This window comes from Salmo salar, chromosome ssa02, assembly GCF_905237065.1.
Source record: "Salmo salar chromosome ssa02, Ssal_v3.1, whole genome shotgun sequence".
In the NCBI taxonomy this organism is placed as follows: Eukaryota; Metazoa; Chordata; class Actinopteri; order Salmoniformes; family Salmonidae; genus Salmo; species Salmo salar.
The window spans coordinates 13,920,926-13,931,234 of NC_059443.1; the positions used below are offsets into that span (position 1 = coordinate 13,920,926).

The 10,309-nt window shown below is 41.4% G+C and overlaps 1 protein-coding gene across 1 annotated transcript; it reads right to left on the reverse strand.

Moving 5' to 3' along the window:
- Window positions 1-281: 281 nt before the first annotated feature.
- LOC106593045 (retinol dehydrogenase 12) lies at window positions 282-6,801 on the reverse strand. Its single transcript, XM_014184388.2, has 7 exons — window positions 6,491-6,801; window positions 5,421-5,555; window positions 4,982-5,173; window positions 4,490-4,651; window positions 4,282-4,401; window positions 3,915-4,119; window positions 282-3,776 (listed from the first exon to the last, which is right to left on the reverse strand). The coding sequence occupies exons 1-7, from the start codon at window positions 6,555-6,557 to the stop codon at window positions 3,620-3,622; spliced, it is 1,038 nt and encodes a 345-aa protein (XP_014039863.1). The 5' UTR covers window positions 6,558-6,801; the 3' UTR covers window positions 282-3,619.
- Window positions 6,802-10,309: the final 3,508 nt, after the last annotated feature.

A 10,309-nucleotide genomic window follows, 5' to 3' on the forward strand; every position in this document is an offset into this window, starting at 1 on the left:
ACTGAACCATTAGGTATATAAGGACAGCATGTCTACTGAACCATTAGACCTATAACCACAGCATGTCTACTGAACCATTAGGTATATAAGGTAGGCATGTCTACTGAACCATTAGGTATATAAGGACAGCATGTTTACTGAACCATTAGACCTATAACCACAGCATGTCTACTGAACCATTAGGTCTATAAGGACAGCATGTTTACTGACTCCTAACATTATTGCAAACCCTTATAGTAGAGTCTATTAGACACTATGAATGTCATATACTTATGGTGGTATAGTGTGTGTCTCAGCTTCTTTATTTCAAAGCACTTGTTGTAAAATAATTTCTCTGACACTGATATTTTTAGACAATCATAGCTTATGAAATTAACCCCCTTTCCCACAATACAAAACAATTTCACACTTTTTATGGGTCTCTGGATGTGAACTGCTTGGAACAATATTGGATATTGAGAAATTATATTTGAGAGGTTGGTTGTCACCATTGTAAAAATATGATTCATTGGGAACATGACAGGACACCTGAGTAGTAAGTTTAAAACAATTCAGTTACTACTCAGTATCGGCAATCCTGGAAAGAGGCTGTAGGGTGCTGACTGCGTGGTAAGTGGACTACACTGCTCTCTGGTGGCTCAATTATAATGGACACATTACCCTCTGCTGGTTACTCCTACTCACTGCATGGCAGAAAACCTTTACAGATGGAATAAGAGAATCACATTTATACAGTTTGACCAAAACACATTTTTGTTATTCAAATTAAGGTAACAACAGAAACAAAGCTAACATTTTATTTGAGACTGTCCTTGTTGCTACGTTGCAAAATGACCTTGAAGATGATCCTTCCTTGAAAAGCAGAATGACCATCAGTAGTTTCCTGTTTCAGGAGTGAATTCTAAAAGACAACTACTCTTTACAGAGAACATTTAGGATAAACATGCTTTTACAGTGCCCTCAGGAAATAACCAGGTGAATACTTGGCAATAATTACCTGCAATCTCTAATGATCAAATATACTATTTACCTGCTTATTTCATAAACATGACACTCTGTGTTAAACTGCATTAAATGCATGATCACCAGTGTAATATTCACCCCAATGTACTAAGCTATCAAGTACAACACTCTCAACTGACATTCATATTATCAGGCAGAGGTATAATGCCCATAGGGGGCACAGGGGCACGTGCCCCTCAGATGAGTCCTGTTTTTATAAATAAAAAATAAATAGCCTCCTAGCAATTTTCTGAAGTTGGCTTTAGCTAGCCCAGATAGGTTCCCAATCTCCCAACCTCACAACTAGCTATAAAGAAGCCATTTCAGGCTATCAATCAAGTTAGAGTAGCTAGCTTGTCTAACTATCTTAGCTGGCATGTGTGCTGGCAAGGTTGGTAGACTTTAGAAAAGAGAGGAATTATTAAATGTACTGAATAAGACTCACATTCCTTTCAATCTTTTACCCAGATTTTTGGCAGAGATGTAGAGAATAATATTTAGTTTCTTTAAAAAAAGAACCACCAGTCAGGAGGATACAGACAGTTCAAAAAGTATGCTTAGATATGCAGAAAAATATACAGATTTTTAACATAAAATTAAGCATAATGATCATGGCTCTAGATTGTAGGAAAAAGCTGTTTCAGGTGTTTGAAAATTGCTAAATTATCCAACCACTCCCCCAGCCATCCTCACATACTTTGTGCCCTCTCAGATTTTTGGGGTACATGGGACCCCTGTTAAACCTTAGATTTATGGGGTATATGACGCCCCTGTTAAACCTCAGATTTTTGGGGTACATGATCCCCCTGTAAAACCTCAGATTTTGGGGGTACATGACGCCCCTGTTAACAGGGGCCAGAATTCTACAAGAATGACTAGCGATGGATGCTCCAAATAATTTATTGGATATCTGATCTCCAGCATAGTGAGGTGAAAGGACTTTTTGTCCTGAGTTGAGTTCCTACAGGTCTGTTAGTCTTTCAGTCTGCAATGTCCAAGGTAAGCATGGACGCCCCAACCTGGTAACTATACATCACCCATGCATGTCTTTTTGAAGACTCCTTACAGGTTTCTTTTATATTGAGAGGCTTGAGGATTCCTTGGTATCAGTCGTCCAATCTGTTGATGCTGTTTGTCAGAGAGGGTTGGGGCTGTCCTAAGTTCATGAGTTCCCAGTTTTCAGATGGAGGGGGTTGTTCAGTCTTTCTCTATAGTTTGAAGGTGGAGGGGGTTGTTCAGTCTTTCTCTATGGTTTTCAGGTGGAGGGGGTTGTTCAGTCTTTCTCTATAGTTTTCAGATTGAGGGGGTTGTTCAGTCTTTCTCTATAGTTTTCAGATTGAGGGGGTTGTTCAGTCTTTCTCTATAGTTTGAAGGTGGAGGGGGTGTTCAGTCTTTCTCTATAGTTTGAAGGTGGAGGGGGTTGTTCAGTCTTTCTCTATGGTTTTCAGATGGAGGGGGTTGTTCAGTCTTTCTCTATGGTTTTCAGATGGAGGGGGGTGTTCAGTCTTTCTCTATAGTTTTCAGGTGGAGGAGGTTGTTCAGTCTTTCTCTATAGTTTGAAGGTGGGGGGGTTGTTCAGTCTTTCTCTATGGTTTTCAGATGGAGGAGGTTGTTCAGTCTTTCTCTATGGTTTTCAGGTGGAGGGGGGTGTTCAGTTTTTCTCTATAGTTTTCAGGTGGAGGAGGTTGTTCAGTCTTTCTCTATAGTTTGAAGGTGGAGGGGGGTGTTCAGTCTTTCTCTATGGTTTTCAGGTGGAGGAGGTTGTTCAGTCTTTCTCTATGGTTTTCAGATGGAGGGGGTTGTTCAGTCTTTCTCTATGGTTTGAAGGTGGAGGAGGTTGTTCAGTCTTTCTCTATAGTTTGAAGGTGGAGGGGGTTGTTCAGTCTTTCTCTATAGTTTGAAGGTGGAGGGGGGTGTTCAGTCTTTCTCTATGGTTTTCAAATGGAGGGGGTTGTTCAGTCTTTCTCTATGGTTTGAAGGTGGAGGGGGTTGTTCAGTCTTTCTCTATGGTTTGAAGGTGGAGGGGGGTGTTCAGTCTTTCTCTATGGTTTTCAGATGGAGGGGGTTGTTCAGTCTTCCTCTATGGTTTTCAGGTGGAGGGGGTTGTTCAGTCTTTCTCTAAAGTTTTCAGATGGAGGGGGGTGTTCAGTCTTTCTCTATGGTTTTCAGATGGAGGGGGTTGTTCAGTCTTTCTCTATAGTTTTCAGATGGAGCGGGGTGTTCAGTCTTTCTCTATGGTTTTCAAATGGAGGGGGTGTTCAGTCTTTCTCTATGGTTTTCAGATGGAGGGGGTTGTACAGTCTTTCTCTATGGTTTTCAGATGGAGGGGGTTGTTCAGTCTTTCTCTATAGTTTGAAGGTGGAGGGGGTTGTTCAGTCTTTCTCTATAGTTTTCAGATGGAGGGGGTGTTCAGTCTTTCTCTATGGTTTTCAGATGGAGGGGGTTGTTCAGTCTTTCTCTGTAGTTTTCAGATGGAGGGGGTGTTCAGTCTTTCTCTATAGTTTTCAGATGGAGGGGGGTGTTCAGTCTTTCTCTATGGTTTTCAGATGGAGGGGGTTGTTCAGTCTTTCTCTATAGTTTTCAGATTGAGGGGGGTGTTCAGTCTTCTCTATAGTTTTCAAATGGAGGGGGTGTTCAGTCTTTCTCTATGGTTTTCAGGTGGAGGGGGTTGTTCAGTCTCTATGTAACCCACCAGACGGGCACTCTCCTTCCAAAGCCTCTTGGCCACCGCATCATCCCTCCCCTCTGGGGCGGTCTCCGTCATGGCACAGTCACTGAGACACACACAGACACACACACACACACAAATAACACGTTACAAGCCGGAGCTAAACAAACTTGACAACAATTGAAAACAATAAAATACTTGATGTCCATGTCCTATCCAGCACTACCTTCACCACAGAGCTTACCTGAAGTAGCTGCCAGACTTCTGCTCCAGTCCTGGGGTGACAGCACAGTAGATGGAGGTCTGGGCACCCTGGGTGGGGGTCTTCATGAGGAGCATGGAGGGGGCTGACAGGATGGCCCTCAGCATGGGGAACCAGGTCTCCACGTGGCGAGTCAGCTCTGTCCTGATCACCCCGGGATGCAGGCTGTAGGACGTCACCCCCGTACCTACCAGGGGACCAGATCCCAGTGTTTTACACCTCTACACTGTGTCTGGGAAAAGTCCTACCTGACAGTCAATTAAAACTCTTATTGGTGACAATATTGTTGTCGTAATGGTTGTAATAAATGTGCACAAGACCAAAGACAACCGAGGGTATTTCTGTTTACCTTTCAACCTTCTGGCCAGCTCTCTGGAGAATAGCATGTTGGCCAGCTTGCTCTGCCTGTAACTGACCAGGGAGTTGTACGGCCTCTTGGCAAAGAAAAGATCATCAAACTGGATCTTACCTAGATGTAGGGAAATAGACTTTGTTTTTTACATTGCATGGCACCTATATTATGGAAAGGCAGAAAAAAGTCCAATAGGCCGGTCTACCCCCTTTGTGTGCAATGCTAGACACATTGACCACACGGCTAGGGGCGGAGCTCTTGAGCTTCCCCAGAAGGAGATTGGTCAGTAGAAAGTGTCCGAGGTGATTGACAGCCAGTTGTGTCTCGAAGCCGTCCTCTGTTAGCCACTTAGGGCACATCATCACACCTGATGGAGACAACCATCATGATGAAGCGCTATATAACTGGAATCAACCATCCTTATCAGTCATAATGCCATAGAGCCAGCTTCTCATTCTAGGCCCGTATTAACAAAGCGTCTCAGAGTAAGAGTGTTAATCTAGGATCAGGTCGCCCCGGTCCATGTAATCTTATTTGTTATGATCTAAAAGGAAGAAAACAATATCCTAGATCAGCACTTTTCCCTCTGAGATGTTTTGTGAATCTGGGCCCAGACATGGCTGTTCCAGTGGTTGCTGAAGCCATAGAGCCAGCTTCCCATCCAGACATGGCTGTTCCAGTGGTTGCTGATGCTCACCGGCGTTGTTGATGAGTATATCTAGGCGATCCTCACTGGCAGTGAACTCTTTGGCCAACTCTCTGACAGAGTACATAGAGGCCAGGTCCAGGTGCCGCACAACGATGTTGCTGTTCCCCGTGGTCTGACGAATCTCGTCCGCCGCCCTCGCAGCCCGTGTCAGGTCCCGGCATGCCATCACCACCCGCGCCCCTACAGCACCCCAAAGTCAGTTAGAGAAGGCACAAATACACAACACACGCCATCCCCCCACATCGCACATCCTGTCCAAAGAGTAGGGTACCTTGCTCCCAGTATTGCAACCCTTTCCTGGGATGGGATGGTCGAAGGCAGCAATTTAACACCCTGCCTTAAAGTAGGTCAAACTGTGTCTTTACAGTATGACACACACACACTTGTGACATTGTGTACATAGCTACATAATGTGATTGTGCCATACCTCTACGTGCCATGTCACGGCACGTTTCCTTGCCAATGCCGGTGTTGGCACCGGTGACCAATACCGTCTTGCCACGTAATTGGACTGAAGATTGACACACACCCCCAGCAATCCATTTTCTCAACAGAACAACGCCTGGCAGTGCAACAAACATGGAAAGAATTGATTCCCTCCCACATTATCGCTTGAAAGCTGCACACTTAAATAGCACCTTTTTTTCTAAAAAAGGTTATTCGGTTCTTCTTCCAGGTAGTACCCTTTGGGTTCCATTTAGAACCCTTTCTACAGATGGTTTTATATGGAACCCAAAAGTGTTCTACCTAAAACCTAAAATGGTTCTAAATGGAACCAAAAATAGTTATTGTATGGGGACAGCCGAAGAACCCTTTTGGAACCCTTTTTTTCTAAGAGTGTAGTGGGTTAATTTGAGAGCAAAATAGGATGGCGACCAGAAATACGGACTAGATCTCTGACAGTGAAGCTCTGATGTCTGAGCTGATGATGTGTTTTTGGAGGAGGCAATGTATGTCTCTTAAAATCAAATTTTTCTGGGTGGACTGACAGAAACTCTGAGCATTTTAACATGCTCCTGGAATGTATGAATAGGAGTTAACTGTGCACTTGATATTAAGAGCTGGGATATTTTTGTGATAAAGAACTGTTAAAAAACATTGAATAACATCAAGATAACATCTTAATAACAGATTTCTGCAAAGAGAGCATAAATATACGCTGGCAAATTTAGTAAGTGTTCTTCACAAATTAGAATTAACACAACCAATTTTGTTATTGTCTGTTTAATATTCAAAATAACAACAAAGTTATCGCTCTCTCTAATAAAACAATAATAAGAGAGACAAAAAGACAAACCAAGTTGAATGATAATAGAGAATGAAAATTATTTTTAGAGCCTTTTCTTTAAACCGTTAAATCGATTTAATATTCTGAGTGATTTCCTTGCCCCGCCTTCACATTTCATTCAAAGTCTATTCTATATTTTTTTACTTGGTTATTTCATTGTAACAAACACGCTTAAAATAGTACAATGAAAAACAAAGGCCATGACTTACAGATCACTGTGACCGCTATGACAGCGCCATACTTAACCGGCGCAGACGGATCAACTTCATCCCACATTTTATCCGTAGTCTAGGCAAAAACCTGCCAGACCATAGGTGGACGGACCGAATACCGTCCGCCTTGGGAGACACCTCGTTCTAATCGAGGAATATTACGATGTTTGTCGGCTATGATGCTCTCATCTGAGAGCGAGGCTATTCATAGGTTTAAAGCAATTTAAATAGAAGGATTTAGCGTCTGTCTTCAGATTACGAAGAGATTACAATCGTATTCTCTAATGTATCATGGGCAATACGAGAGCAGCAGTGGTGTCGAAATACAAAGTGTTATGTTACATCTCTAGGTGTGAAAAGAGTGAGCCCAGTCCAGCGAATGAAAACGCTGCAAACAAATGTAAACATACCAATGCAAATGAATAGACAGAATTGTATAACAATGCATTTTACTAGAATACAATTCCTAGAACATGATCTGGCATAAAGTCCTTATCCATGTCATGCCGTTTAGGCCAACCTGCTGCCTACAATGATAAACTTTGACATCACAATGACGGGCTAATATCCTTATGTTTATAGGCTGCTGTGATAGTTTGGTTAGGCTATTTGAGGTAAGACCTATTGCTGCATAACACATGTCCTTTATCAAATGTATAGGGACCAGAGGGAGATAGCATGCCTACTGTGCTGCACTGATGGGTTATGTTTGCTACCTCACAGCAATATTACTGGTCAATTCAGCGTTACAATAGCCTAAACCTATAACCTAAGAGAATAAAATTAAATATATATATATATATATATATATATACACATTTCCAAATACAGCACCAGTCAAGAGTTTGGACACACCTACTCATTCCAGGGTTTTTTCTTTATTTTTACTATTTTCTACATGATAGAATTCTACATTGTAGAATAATGGTGAAGGCATCAAAACTATGAAATGACACATATGGAATCATGTAGTAACCAAAAAAGTTAAACAAATCAAAATATATTTTATATTTGAGATTCTTCAAAGTAGCCACCATTTGCCTTGATGACAGCCTAGGCCTATAGCCTAAAAAAATATATTTTTATAACATTGTTTTGTTGAGTGGACTACATGTACATGAATCCAATCATGGATGATGACCCCTTCTCTCTTTCACACACACACACACATTACATTGTTATGTCATTTTCTTGTGTTACTTTTAGATTATTATGATATTTTTTTTCAATTTAGTTTATTTAGAAAATATTTTCTTAACTCTATTTTTTGATCTGCATTGTTGGTAAGTAAGCATTTCACAGTAAGGTACCTGTTGTATTCGGCGCATGTGACAAATAAAAAATTATTTGATTTGACACACGCAAGCACACACACAGTTCACTCTGTAAAATTGCAATGTGAGTATGTAACATTAATCAGCACATCAATAGTTAGTTCTCGAGAACCCAGCCATTTAGTTCTCAATTGAAAGTATGGACCACAGCTGGGTCAATGAACTACAATCCTGTCACCGTTTTAAAGTTTAGAAACGTTAATAATCTTCACTTCCGATAGTTTTGGAATCCTTTGTAATTTAACTTTCACATCAGGGTGGAATAATCTTTCAAATACAAAATATACACTTACTGTATGCATTTTAGCAAAGTTGCATCATTGTTGCACACTGCAGAATTTTCAAAAACATAGCCCCCAGCCAAAGTACAAAACTTCCTCCCCAGTTCCGCGCTATTGGAAATTGGAGGGAAGTGTAGTCTCGGTTTGAGGCAATGTTCTTTCCTATACTGCACAGTAAATGTAGCTTTTGTATTTGAACAATTATTTCTTGCTTATATGAAAGTAAAATTCCAAATGTTTCCAAAATTGTATCGCGTGTGAGGTGTATTTGCATTTAGACAGCATTTTCTCAGGGTCTGAGCGTCTGGGCATTTTTCTCACAAGGCGAAAGAGGAAGTCCAATGGCTCAATGTAATGCAATGGAATTTGAGTCATTTATAAGGGCTAATCAATAGCATCATGAAAAACAAAATGGCTGCTTGCAGCTTCAATTAATTTGCCTTTAGTGAGTGAATGGATATTAGTATTGACACAAATTTGGTTGAAATTAATACTATTTAATGTATTTGAGTATTAATGACCGTGTTATAAATGAATTGAATTGAATTAATTACGTTTTTAATGTAATATATGAAAACAACGCAGTTTTAGGGCAACCCTATTTACTGAAATTTTGCTACGCCTCTCCTCTTTACATTGATGGCAGCCAATCACAGTGCAGATTTTAAAGCGGAAATGACGCAAAACTTTGTTTTGACCAATGTAATTTGCTGAAAGAGGTCTGACTCCTTCATGCGGATTAATACGCCTCCAATGGGGAACATGTAGCCCACGAAAAATTTCTGTGTGTTCTAGTTTATTAGCGTTCTGTCTTCGTATTGGAAAGGGTAAGTATTTAACTGTAATAGTTTATGGTTTACTTTTAGTTTGTGTGTCACAAATGATATATATTTTCGTGCCGTAAATATACCTAATATGCACGCTAAACGTTACAGTGCAAAGGCATCAATAGCGTAGCCTACACGTTGTGAGTCAGTAGTAACATTACGCCGACGCAGAATGTATTTTACCCAAAATGTGGGGGGGTCTTATCTCTTTGGAATGCGACTATTGCATTACGAGATCATGTCTTCTGCAATACATGTATATAACTTGTTAGACTCACGGAACGAACAGCTGTTTTATTTGAGTCATGCACCTCAAATCTGTCATGCATGTAGAGAACTATTTTTGTCCCCCGCCTATTTCGTAAATTTCCTAGTGGTTGCCAGGGACATTTAGCGAGAAATTCTATCACAATGAGCCAGAGAAGAATAATAGATTAACTAAATTTTATATATATATATATATATATTTTAAATGGGCCCCAAAAAATTGTCAGAGAAGCAATGTTTTCATTCAATACTTTAATATATACTGCTCAAAAAAATAAAGGGAACACTTAAACAACACATCCTAGATCTGAATGAAAGAAATAATCTTATTAAATACTTTTTTCTTTACATAGTTGAATGTGCTGACAACAAAATCACACAAAAATAATCAATGGAAATCCAATTTATCAACCCATGGAGGTCTGGATTTGGAGTCACACTCAAAATTAAAGTGGAAAACCACACTACAGGCTGATCCAACTTTGATGTAATGTCCTTAAAACAAGTCAAAATGAGGCTCAGTAGTGTGTGTGGCCTCCACGTGCCTGTATGACCTCCCTACAACGCCTGGGCATGCTCCTGATGAGGTGGCGGATGGTCTCCTGAGGGATCTCCTCCCAGACCTGGACTAAAGCATCCGCCAACTCCTGGACAGTCTGTGGTGCAACGTGGCGTTGGTGGATGGAGCGAGACATGATGTCCCAGATGTGCTCAATTGGATTCAGGTCTGGGGAACGGGCGGGCCAGTCCATAGCATCAATGCCTTCCTCTTGCAGGAACTGCTGACACACTCCAGCCACATGAGGTCTAGCATTGTCTTGCATTAGGAGGAACCCAGGGCCAACCGCACCAGCATATGGTCTCACAAGGGGTCTGAGGATCTCATCTCGGTACCTAATGGCAGTCAGGCTACCTCTGGCGAGCACATGGAGGGCTGTTCGGCCCCCCAAAGAAATGCCACCCCACACCATGACTGACCCACCGCCAAACTGGTCATGCTGGAGGATGTTGCAGGCAGCAGAACGTTCTCCACGGCGTCTCCAGACTCTGTCACGTCTGTCACATGTGCTCAGTGTGAACCTGCTTTCATCTGTGAAGAGCACAGGG